At 43.1% G+C, this 12,334-nt stretch overlaps 1 protein-coding gene across 20 annotated transcripts in view; it reads left to right on the top strand.

The window, feature by feature from the left end:
* The window catches only part of mark3b (MAP/microtubule affinity-regulating kinase 3b), a 44,543-nt gene extending 32,209 nt beyond the window's left edge, over nucleotides 1–12,334 (top strand). For 3 of the 20 annotated variants that reach the window (XM_072682882.1, XM_072682897.1, XM_072682874.1), the window contains 10 exons: nucleotides 215–314; nucleotides 1,472–1,584; nucleotides 1,946–2,093; nucleotides 2,202–2,413; nucleotides 2,570–2,676; nucleotides 3,501–3,680; nucleotides 4,677–4,943; nucleotides 5,754–5,780; nucleotides 8,244–8,288; nucleotides 10,615–12,334. In XM_072682882.1, the coding sequence (XP_072538983.1) occupies nucleotides 215–314; nucleotides 1,472–1,584; nucleotides 1,946–2,093; nucleotides 2,202–2,413; nucleotides 2,570–2,676; nucleotides 3,501–3,680; nucleotides 4,677–4,943; nucleotides 5,754–5,780; nucleotides 8,244–8,288; nucleotides 10,615–10,960 (1,545 nt within the window). In that variant the 3' untranslated portion in view covers nucleotides 10,961–12,334. The remainder of the gene's footprint in view (nucleotides 1–214; nucleotides 315–1,471; nucleotides 1,585–1,945; nucleotides 2,094–2,201; nucleotides 2,414–2,569; nucleotides 2,677–3,500; nucleotides 3,681–4,676; nucleotides 4,944–5,753; nucleotides 5,781–8,243; nucleotides 8,289–10,614) is intronic. The other 17 variants (XM_072682889.1, XM_072682905.1, XM_072682952.1 and 14 more) reach the window with 12 other exon arrangements.

Here is a 12,334-nt window from a genome sequence, read left to right as displayed (position 1 = left end):
TGAAGTTATGAATTTTGAGCATGTCCTGTGTCGAATCTACTGTATATTAAGTAGTTCAGATAGTTCTTGTGCATAAAACATCCCCCTGAAATGAGAGAACGTCCCGTCCTGTTTATCCCGTGTTTGGTTAAGTTCCTCTGTCCTGAGTCACCCAGACCGTTATTATAGACAAGCTGAACAGAAACTGTCATGCAATCTTGTGTGTCCTCTTCAGCAAATCATGAAGGACCGGTGGATCAATGCTGGCTTTGAGGAAGATGAACTCAAGCCCTTTGTGGAACCAGAGCTTGACATCTCTGACCAGAAGAGAATAGGTAAGGCACCACACATCATTATTTATTTTTCTTTCTTAAACCACAGAGTATCCACAAAACTTGGATAAGCTGGGGAGTCATCATCTGGGTGTTTCCACTGTAAACTGCCACGTTATTGTTGATTAGAACAGAATAGCAGAAGTACCCTTCTCTCTGGGCTAGAGGTTTCATCCATCAAAACTAGTTCTCTTTGTGGAACGGAATAGTGGTTTTAGCATTTTCGCCATGAAATGTGTATTGGTTACATTGAAGATTGGTTCAGCTGTGTTTTTTTTGTTGTTGTTGTTTTTTTATCCACTATCAGAAAGATGACCTAATCCCTGTACTTAAAAGCTCTTCATGTCATCATCTGGTGGATGGACTTAATTAAAGCAAGACTAGTTGAAGTAATAAAATCCTTCTACACACTGATGTTTCAGACCACTGGGCAAGGAGAAGCTTCAGAAACTTGCTGAGGTTGGGAAGTTGAGTCAGATTAGGGAGTGCTGGGTCAAACCACACATTTTGATGTTTTGGCCTTGCTGTGTTGCGCAACCCTCAGTGAGAGCCCTTACTGAAGAACGTGTCTGTATGCATGTGCGTGCATGTAAATGCGCTTTTCCTCAACCTAGACCTAAAAAACGCGAGCCTGGCATGCTTTCCTCAACGTGAGGCTGGCAGTGCTTAATGTGCCCCTGGGCCGCAGCTCCATCTGAGTGCTGCAGAGGTCGATGGCGCTTAGGCCAGGCAGACCCTGTACTTTCCATTGCCGCTCTGGGCAATCTGCCCTTCAAACCATTGATGAAACCAGAAACAGCTCTCCATGTCCTGGGATTACTGCTAGTGCTGGACCTGTGACCGCTGATTCTACTTGTGCAGCGGTCTAGGACTCCATCATTGTGCTTCTAAATGGATCTTTGAATTTGACGTGAAACCTTGGATCAGAAGCAGGACGTAGATGATATTTTGAATATCACACTCGTATGTTTAGCTCTACTTAAAGATAACCTCGGATTTGTGAATTATATATTATTTAAAAAAGTAGATAGACCTAATAAACCTAAATGATCAGGATCAGGTTCATGTTTCCAATTATTCTAAACATACAGTATTGGCACCTCTGTTTTGGCAAGTGCTGACCGTTTCCTTCACCTAACGCTGTGTGTTGTGTTTTACAGACATAATGGTGGGAATGGGTTATTCTCGCGAGGAAATCCATGAGTCTCTGACCAGGATGAAGTATGATGAGATCACCGCCACTTACCTGCTTCTGGGAAGGAAGCCCTCAGAGGTGAAAAAAACAAATCCTTATTTTAGAAGTTTTTCCCCATGGAAATTGATCTGCAGTCACACTACAGTGGATTTCTTATGAATCTAAATACTTTTAAGTTCTCATAATATTCTGCCTTTTTTTTGCTTACACTGTTACGTACTAGTAGCTGACTGCTCGTCACATGATTCCCCACATGATGAAGTCTGAATTTCAGGGAACTGCATTGTAATCTCAGTGTAGCATTCCCTTTCATTTTTATCAACATTGTTTCAAGCCTTGTTCTTCTTTGTTTGAAGATGCTCAAATGTTTCTGTTTTCAAATACATGTGATAAAGTCATGAGAAGTAACTGCATTTCTTTTTCTCTCTGCTGATGTTAGTTGGAGGCCAGTGACTCCAGCTCCAGCAGTAACCTGTCTCTGGCCAAAGCTAGACCAAACAGTGAACACAACAATGGCCAGTCACCATCTCACCTCAAGGTCCAGAGGAGCACCTCCAACCAGAAACAGCGGCGTTACAGTGACCAGGGTCTGTCCTTCCGTTAAACTGCGTTCCCTGCATTTGCATTCAAGTTCATTCAATTGTTCAGAGAAGTCCAACACTCTTGGCCTGAATCTCTTTGTTTCTCTTCCACAGCTGGTCCAGCCATTCCCTCTGTAGCATACCCCAAAAGAAGCCAGACCACCACAGCTGATGGTGAGCACAAAGAGGAGAGCAGTGCCCAGCCACGCAAGTCTAGCTCTTCTGGTAGCCGTGGCATGGCCCCGCCTAGCCCCATGCTGGGCAATGCCAACAACCCTAACAAGGCAGACATTCCTGACCGCAAGAAGGGTTCAACCGCTCCTGGGGTTAGTTACCTCCTTAAAGAACTGATATAAAATCTGACTGGCATGTTAAATTTTTTGTTTGTTTGTTTGTTTGTTTTATATTTGCTCTCCTTGACAGTTTTAACAACCTTGTTTTTAATTGTTCTGGCCTGTATTTAAACGCTGTTCTCTGTTCAGCAGAGTAATTCCGTATCTGGTGGAATGACCAGGAGAAACACGTACGTCTGTAGTGAGCGTAACGCTGGGGACCGCCATGCTGTCATCCAGAATGGCAAAGAGAACAGGTGAGTTCATTTTTTCAGGTGAAGGGTTCTGACCTGACACGTCACTCTGAGTGACCAAAAACAGCATTTTCCACATGCTACTCACATGTTGCATGTGATAGTAGAGAAGGAGGAACCAGTTCTTTTTTTTTTCCTCTTTATTCTCCCACACACAATGGTTTTTTCCAGTTCGTGTGCTATGTGTTCTCCACAAAGGTGTTTTAGAAACATTAATATAAAATTTAATAGGGAATTGGAAATGACACCTCATACACTCGCTCTGAGCGCTGTCCAGTCCAGGTTAGCCATTAAATAGCCGAAGCCGTATTGTTAACATGTATTTAGCTTTAATGATGTGAAATTCGCTGACTTATATACATAATAAATGAATAGCATCAGAGCACACATCATTTAGAAACGGAATTTAGTCCTCTCAGTTCTCTTTTAATAGTCAGGTTGGACCCTTTTCTGAGCTTGGAGTTAGAAAAGGTTTCCAGGACAATCTGATACCATTTCTATTTAGTATATCAAATCCCCGTTGTGTTCCCTAAACTGGATGTGCATCAAGCTGGATAAAAGCTTTAAAGCTGCGGTCACTAAGCACATGGCCTTGCTAACCACCTCTAGTGATATGTAAGTGTTGGCGGCCCAGCTCTTTCCTCACTCGTATCTGGCCTGCCCTGCTACTGCTTCCAAATTGCAGGTCTCACAAGAATGGAAAGCTCACAGCAGTTTCTTTCTTTCTCTCTCTCTCTCTCTCTCTCTCTCTCTCTCTGCTTTGTTCTTGTTCTGTTCATTCGTTACTGATCTTGTTTAACCTAAAATGGTTCATGCCCATTTGCCAGCCTGAGCGAGATGTCAGCCTGTGCCGCCACGACTCAGTCATCTTACACTGCCGCCCTCACCGCCTCATCGGCCTCAGTCCGCCTGCGGCACCAGAAGGCCACGGCACTTTCCGCTTCAGGCCACACCTGCCGCTCCACTCTGCCCCCTAGTGACGGCACTGCTGAACTCTTCAGGCCCAAGTAAAGACGAGCCCCGCGTCTGTCTCAGCGTTACCTAGCCCCCCTCACCCCTCTAACGCCCTCCGACCTTTCTGCTGTCTGCGTCTATGAGTCTGTAACGGCCCTCCATCCTGCCAACTCACCCTGTGGAGCTCCCTCCACCTTCAGCACTCGTCTAATTTATGACGACCAGTCTGTGAAGATCCCTCTCTGTTTTTTCCACTCAGACCATCCACACTAACTTCTCATGTGTCGCCAAACCCACTACTCGCACACGTAGTGGATAAAAACGTCACTAATATAGTGTAGAGCGTTTAAGAGGATTAAACCTATTCCTAACTGTCGCAATTTCTTGTAGATGTCTTGTTAGGCTTTATGAACTCGGTCTAATGCAGATTAATAGTTTGAAGCCGATCGCTCTGACAATGTGTTTAATTTGCTAAATGGACTGAAATGTCAAGCAGATGTTTTTTGTGGGGGAAAACGTGTCATACACATCTCTAGCCCAGGTTAGATTTCTTGTGTGTAAGAATGCATGTGTATGGGAATTGATAAAGAGGTCAAGGATAGCCCAAGACTGCTGTAGTCCTAAGCATGAAACTGATGAGAAAGTGAGAGACACGAATACAAATTGAGACTGAAGTGGCTCAGAGGATTTGCTTCCCCCTGGTTTCATGCATAAATTTTGCTCAGAAAAGATCAAAGTGAGTGTGTCCTTATCTCTGGCCCTGTGGCTTACAGGAAGGAAAGGTATCGGGCCAAGAGTTTGGATTCTGGGAACTGGCAGTAATTGTTTTTCTTTTTTTCCATTAAACCTAGCTATTACGTTCTTTTCATAGTGTCATGTTTTTAATTCAAAACATAGAATTGTGTTTATTTTAACATGAAATATGAATTTAAAATGGGACACTGAATGGTGTTTTTCTTTGATGCAGTATTTCATTAGTATCATCATGCCACACACTCCCTCAGTCCATGCCAGAGTTTCACCACCACCTTTGCCTCACTCTTCCTCAGTACGACCACGGCTTCAGGCCAGCGAAACCCCGGGGCGTCCACCCACAGCATCAGCAGCGCCACGCCACCAGACCGCTTACGTTTCCCACGAGGCACAGCGAGTCGTAGCACCTTCCATGGAGGCCAGCTGAGAGAGCGACGTACAGCCACGTACAACGGACCACCCGCCTCCCCCACCCTGTCCCACGATGCAACACCCTTGTCCCAGTCACGCAGCAGGGGCTCCACCAACCTCTTCACCAAGCTCACCTCCAAACTCACACGCAGGTGAGCACACCGCACTAGAACCACATATCCCAGAGTGGAACTGCAATTATGCTGCAGGTTAATAGAAAGCCTTGAGAAATGGGAATTCTTTCAGCTGAGAATATGGTTCTGAAAACTTGCAACACTTTTGAGAGTAGTGTGGCTACCCAGATGCTTCATCGTCAGCTTTTTTCTTTTCACATACCTTATGTAGTAGTTGAATGCTTTTACTATGAATAAAAGTACAGTACAGTGAGTGGTAGACATTTAAGACATAAAAACTGAATAACAGAAGAACAGAACATATCCATTTAAAGAACACTGGAGTGGCTTATTTATAAAGAAAGACACAGCATTAGGAGCCATGCCGCACTCTGAAACTGTAAATTACCTGTGTGCGTGCCTTGTCCCCTCTACTGTCCAGTTGCTCACAAATTTGATATTGTATACATTGAACATAGTTGTGTGCTTCCTGTGTTGCCAATGTAATTTCCAGCACATTTTTGGGTTCACATATTGTGCAGCCCAATTAAAAAGTCAGTGGCAGTTTAATGTTTTCCATTGTGTTTCAAGGGCTCACTTTATGCAAGCTCATGCTGACCACAATCCACCTGCTTCATGCATTCAAACATCGTTATTTATTTATCCATTTAACTTTTATATCACCTTTTCTCCATGATTTTTTGTGTCCTTATACCATCCTATGCCAGTACAAACCAAAATAGGCCAATTAAAAATATATATTTATTTACTTTTTAATCTTGGTGCTGTCTACACTTTCAAATTTCGATTTTGATTGACATCTCTTTGCATTGTCTGTCTGTTTTGTAGAAACATGTCATTCAGATTTACCAAAAGGTAGGACCCTCAATTCGGCTTTGTGTGCAGTTAACCAAGAAGTTTGACCATTTTTGAATATTGGAGTTTAACTCTTAACAAAGTGCTGAATTAACTGCCTGATACTCACTCTTTGACACCCTACCCCCCTCCACACCGTGCCTTAATCGGAGTGTGTTTGAGCATGCCTGAAATCTCAGTCTGCCATTCTTTTATGAGCAGAAACCGACTGAGCAGAAACTCTACTAATCACTCACGCATGCTTCTCCACAGGTTAATAGAGATGGAAAGTATAGGTCCAGAAAGTACAAATTCATCCCCGGATTTTATTCCAGCTGCCCAAGCCCAAGACGGCTTTGTACTTTCTGGACCTGAACTTTCCATATCTACAGGATGGAAATGTGCACATCTCTTATATTTTATTATACATGTGTACACTTCTCTTTATGTCCTGTTTTTCCAGTGAGAATTTCGGTTTCACTTGTATAATTGCTTCCATGATCTGATTTTTTTCCAGCTATTTCTGGCATGAGGTATCTGATGCTGTGGAATCAGATGAAGATGCTATGTGTTGTGACTGTTTGTGGTTGGATTTTGATCCAATAACCGTTATATAATATGTTAGTTTTCTGTTTCACTTCTAAATTCACTCCTCAGTGTACTTGGGCAACGAACTTCAGAGCTCAATATTTCTTCATGCTGAGATAACAAACTGTTGGTTGTGTAATTCAGGCCACCCTACTGGGCGCTAAATTTGGCCGCTGACAGATGTGGCGATTGAGAGGTGGTTCATTACAAGATTTCTGGAGTTCAGGTACTGAAAAGCTCGTTTTGACGCTGCCCCCTCTCGTTCTGGCCCTGCTCCGATGTTCCAGTATCCTGCCCTAGTTGTAGAGTGTGCCCCAAATCTTCTGACCTGCCCTTGTCAGCTCTCCCCAGATCTGTCCAGGAAGAGTGTTCCTAAACAAGGCTTTGTATCCCCACTCGGACGTCGCACGCTGTCAACTACTTATTATTAGTTGTTATTATTTTTTTATTATTATTATTATTAGGTGGCTACATTCCTATAACCACGGTTAGACATGGCTAGGTGGCAGATGAGCTGCTCAAGTTTACCAGTAGTCAGACACAAAGTAGAGCATATTGCTAGAGCCCCCAATCTAGCCTGCCTCTGTCCAGCCTCATCGCTCTTACTCCATAGGCCACCAGCTAGGGTTGCACCAATATGAACATTTCTGGGATAGTTATAACCAATAGTGTACGCTTTGTTGTGGTTGATACGAATAATTTTAGACAGCTATTTTAAGTTGCACTCACTGCTGATACATACTAGTCCCTGTAGAGAAGTATTGCCAATAGAATAGGACTCTGGCACCATGCCTAATGCCAGATATGGGCTCGGGGATGTAAAGTTCTCCAGCATTGAGCTGTAGAGCAGTGAAACTCTGTTCTCTGGAATGATTGTCCTCCATCCAAAACAATCAAATCCTTGCAGCAATGCTCCAGAATCTAGTAGACAGAAGAGACAGTAATGCCACCAAAGGCAGGATAATCTCTATTTCTTCTCTCTCTCTCTCTCTTTCTATTCCTGAACAAAAATTAATGAGAAGGTGTCCCAGTATTTTTGTCCATACTTTTTGTCCATGTTTTTACAGACTTCTAGGTCCAGAGCTCAGCCCTGGTCAGTGGTGTGGGAAGTTTTTGTTTGTTTGTTTGTTATTATTATTATTATTATTTATTTTTGATGTAGCAGATGTTTCTGCATGGACCGTGAGTTAAACCTTGCGTGTAGCAGTGCTGCTATCGACTAGGCTCCATTTCAGCGGTCTAGAAAGAGTTGGAAATGTCCAGCACTAGTGATTACTAGAAAGTCACTGTATGCATAAACATAGTAAGCAAACTGATCATTGAAATAATGCCAGTCCTGCCCAATGTCCACTGCTCCATTTGCATGACTCCTCTCCATCTCCACTCCAGCTTTTGTTTCTTACTTCATTTTCTTTCTTTGCTCATTGTCATGAATGCATGTGAATCAGCTGTGAGTGTATGTCCATATTCTAGATTACATGTGGATTGATCTGTTTTATGTAGCGTGAAAATGCCTTAAAGAACACACATTATGAAATTTGTTCCTGTTCCCCTGCTCTGTTTTTCTTCTCTGTTTTCTTTGCGAGAGCCAAAAGGAGGGAGTGCCAGATGGAACAACTGGCACTGCATGTGATGTGTTTAGAACAGGAAGTTGAATCATAGACTACAGGAAAAGCAGCTGAAGGAACCCTCTTCACTTTTTTATTTGTTTTTATTTAATTTCTTATCAGTTTCTGCATGTCCAATATATTCTCCCTCACACGCAGGAAATTGAACATGGAGATATATACGTGCAGGGTTTCTCTGTTCGTAAAGCACCACAAGGCCTTTTCTTTGTCTTCCTCTGAGTGCATCTTTACCTCTGACTTTTGTTCTTCTTTTGTCCTGGTTTTAAAGAGTTCCGGCAGAGTTTGAGAGAAATGGGAGATATGAGGGCTCAAGGTGAGACAGGACATCCAGTGTAGCTTTACAGCTTCATGCAGTGTTCCCCCTCCACTCTCTCATTTTTTCTCTGTCTATCTTGTACTGTGCTCCCCATCCATGGCCTCTGCAGAGCTGGAGCGCTCCCCCAGGGGGGCAACAATTTATCTACCCACTGTGATCCTGAGATTTAGACAGCCTTCCTTTTTTATTTTTTAAACCAAATCTGCTGCATAGTCCTGGAGCACCTCTGCTCTGCATACTGTCATGTTTTCCCTGCTGTAACACACACACACACACACAAACACCAACACAGAAGGGTGTGTTAGTGATTAGCTAAATCATTGAATTAGGTATGTTAAATCAGACCTGATTCAATGAACATACAAAACTATGCAGGGTAGGGGTGCTCTAGTTCCACAGGAGCCACTAAAACAGTGCAGTGACTGCACAATCTCACAAGCCTGGGTGGATATATTGGTTCATGTCTGAATTAGGCCATGTTTTAAATCCAGCTGTCACCCAGCTCAGTTTAACTGAAGCAATTTTCCTTGCTTTGCTGCCACCTGGTGGGCAACAAACACCATCACAGTTTAATGCATGACCTGATTATTAAGCCCTGGTGTCTGCTGGTTGTTCTATTGGTCGCTGTAATAGTTTACATTTGTTTTTAGTGTAAGCAGTTGCTTTAAAGATCAGTCAATTCTGGGGACTGTATTCTATGCACATTTATAGTGTCTTCTGAGTGTTCAGATTAACAAATTACAGTTATATGTGACCAAGTCTGGTTTGTATGGTCAGATTCTACTCACATTTCCACATTGGTTGCCATGCCATGTTGCTCAAGCGAGTACACTGACTAGCAAGCAAACCTCACTTTAACCGGTTTCAGCTTCGATGTTGATACAGCTGTAACTTGATAACAGCATTGAGTAGATTTACCTGGTCAGCCAATAACGTTAGCTAACAGGCTAATAGGCTTCTCCAGAAGTAATCAGAGAAAGGTTTAAATCTATTATAACGTTTATTGATTTATGTTTTTACTGCCTGTCTGAACAAATCACAACACTCCTAAACCAGCACACAAGAGATTAGTTAAAGAGTTGAAGAAGGTGTGCTGCATGACAGAAAAGCACAAGAGGCTTGTGTTCCCCAGGTGTGATTGGGAACCTCTGGTTTAAAAGAAGACACTGCAGGGTCTGAATGCAATCTCCAGCTCTGCCTTGAGGAGCGACTGTAATATCCTGTTGAGATATGGATGTTTTTGTATCATTTGATATAGTGAATTGTTCATTCCCTTGTGAGCTGCCTTTTTCATTTGTTCCAGTATGTTTGCATGCAGAGCTGATGTCTGCATGGTGTGCTACTGTGCATGTGTGGATGTTGTTCTGTTGGAAGATACAGCACTGGTATCATTGCTCCCATCTGGGCCATGCTCTGTTAATCAGTGATAATTACACAAGCTCGTTACTCTCTCAGCTGCTGATAAACATCGTCCTAATCACCCATTTCTGCACAGAGTACACCCAGTTTTCATCTGGCTTATTAGGTACGCCTCCCTTTTATCTTCACTCATTGGCCATTTTATCAGACGCGCCTACTGCAGAGAAAAAGAGTGTTCCTCATGGGCAATGATTATACACAGAACCACAACATCTCAACCAGAACTATTTGGATGCTTAGGGTTATTAGCCTGATCTTTACATTGATGGAAAAAAGGTTCCACAAAGCAATAAAAAGGGAAGCATACACTAGATGTCCAAATGTTTGTGCACACCTCTTGTTTTAAATGCCTTCAGCTACTTGAAGTTGCACCTATTGCTGGCAGAAATGTGCAAACACACACACACATACACACACACAGCTTGGCTAGTCCCTGTAGAGAAGTACTGCCCATACAATAGGACTCTCTGGAGCATGGACCTATAGGCACCATGCCTAATGCCAGGAGGTATGAAGCCCCCCGGTGTTGAGCTGTTTACTTTGGAATGATGGTGCTCCATTCGATACTTTTGGGAGTTGGGGATGAGGCAGGGTGGTCATAATCCAACATAATCCTGACCTCACTATCACTCTTGTTGCTGAATGCAATCAAATCCTCACAGCAATGCTTTAAAATCTAGTAGAAAGCTTTCGGTCTACTGTCCAGGCACAGGGACCCTTGATTTCAGAAAAAAAAACAATGAAAGAGCAGGCGTCCCAATACTTTAGTCCATAATAGTGTATGTATAAAAACATGGGCAACGAGAGTAGATACAGGATAGGAGTACCTAACAAACTGCAGTGTATTCACTCACGCACGCATTTCTTAACACAAGCTGCTCTGCTCCCTCTCTATCTCTGGCAGTCGCAACGTGTCCGGGGATCAGAAGGAGGATCATAAAGACACCAAACCGCGCTCACTACGCTTCACCTGGAGCATGAAGACCACGTCGGCCATGGAGCCCACCGACATGATGCGCGAGATCCGCAAGGTGCTGGACGCCAACAACTGCGACTACGAGCAGCGCGAGCGCTTCCTGCTCCTATGCGTCCACGGCGACGGCCACGCCGAGAGCCTGGTCCAATGGGAGATGGAGGTGTGCAAGCTGCCCCGCCTCTCGCTCAACGGCGTGCGCTTCAAGCGGATATCGGGAACCTCTATCGCATTCAAGAACATCGCTTCAAAAATCGCCAACGAGTTAAAGCTGTAAAAGCAAAAAAATATCCAGATACAAAAAGTCAAAAATGTGAAAAAGAAACAAACGTGGCAAACGGACAAAGGCACACAAAACTACTATAATCAAGTTGTACATTCTGTTTCGTTTCTTTTCTTTATTTTTCACTTTTTTTGTTGTTGAGAAAAAAGTAGCAGATTCAAGGATTGTTCTCTCAAACACTTACAAAAGTATGTAATAAAAATAATGTATAGATTCTTGCCTTAGGCAATAATTTCCTGCATTGAAGCATTATTATTTTTATTATTATTATTATTATGATTATTGGTTGGAGCGACTTGTGGTCTGAAGCTGTATGAGCAGAAGTGATGGTTATTGAATTTGTTTTATTTTTATTTATGCACTACTGCAGTAGATTGCCTGTAGGCCTATAGTTTAACACCCTTAATGTAAAACACACAGGGATGACCACAGAAAGTCTGCGTATTCCTCTTCAGAACAGTGTGTGCCCCCCACCCCATTCCCCTTGGCCTCTCGTTGATGCCAAGCAAAGCGGCCACGATGTTGTGTGTTGTGTTTTTAGACAGGACTATTATTTGCACCCCCCGTCCTCCTGCGCACCTCACCCTTTGCCCAGTGCTGCCTTTTAGCAGCAGCTTCACATTCTCCCCTGTCCATGTCCTTCACCTCACCTCTTCGTACCCCCACCACTATAACAAGACGGGACAAGGCCCGGACCTGATGTGTTGTACTCTTCTCTGTTCCACTTGCCTAATGATGGACAGGACTTGGCTGGCTTAACCACTGGTGCCATGGAAACGGCTCGCACGCCTGTGCGGTCACTCAAATGGGAGCGGTCAGTCAACGCACTTCAGCAGGAGAAAAATTATATATATAGAAATCCTCACAGCTTCACATAGGGGTGATGCAATGGATCGTGAGACTTTGAGTCTAATGATTTTGTGATAAAAGAAAAAAAAAACAGACTTGCTGAGATCGGGAAGATTTTCCTTCCTGGTCCGTTTGAATAATTAGTTTCCTTATGACTTTTTTCTTTTTTGTAACAGATGTATCAGATGTTACTGAAACGTTGTTTGTACTCTGACGAGGCTGAGACGGAGTCAGATTGCCAAGTCGTTCTAGGACATACTTTAAAAAAAAAAAACTCAAGTTGTCATATTCAGGCCTCAGTGTTCACTCCCATCCCTAAGAAATAATGGCACTGTTTTTATTTTCTTTTTGTTGTTTTTGGAATGTAAATAATGTACCTTAGTTTTGCAACAGCTACGCATTGATATACTTCCTCTTTTTCTTTTCTAAGTCTGGCTGTGAGTCGGAAAACTATGGAAATTAATGTACTCATCACAGGATAAGGTTAATCAGTGTCTCCATTAAAAAATGCTAAAACTA

Source organism: Salminus brasiliensis, chromosome 1 (genome assembly GCF_030463535.1).
Source record: "Salminus brasiliensis chromosome 1, fSalBra1.hap2, whole genome shotgun sequence".
NCBI classification, from domain to species: domain Eukaryota; kingdom Metazoa; phylum Chordata; class Actinopteri; order Characiformes; family Bryconidae; genus Salminus; species Salminus brasiliensis.
Note: the sequence above shows the minus strand (reverse complement) of the source record. Positions and strands in the feature narration are given on the sequence as shown.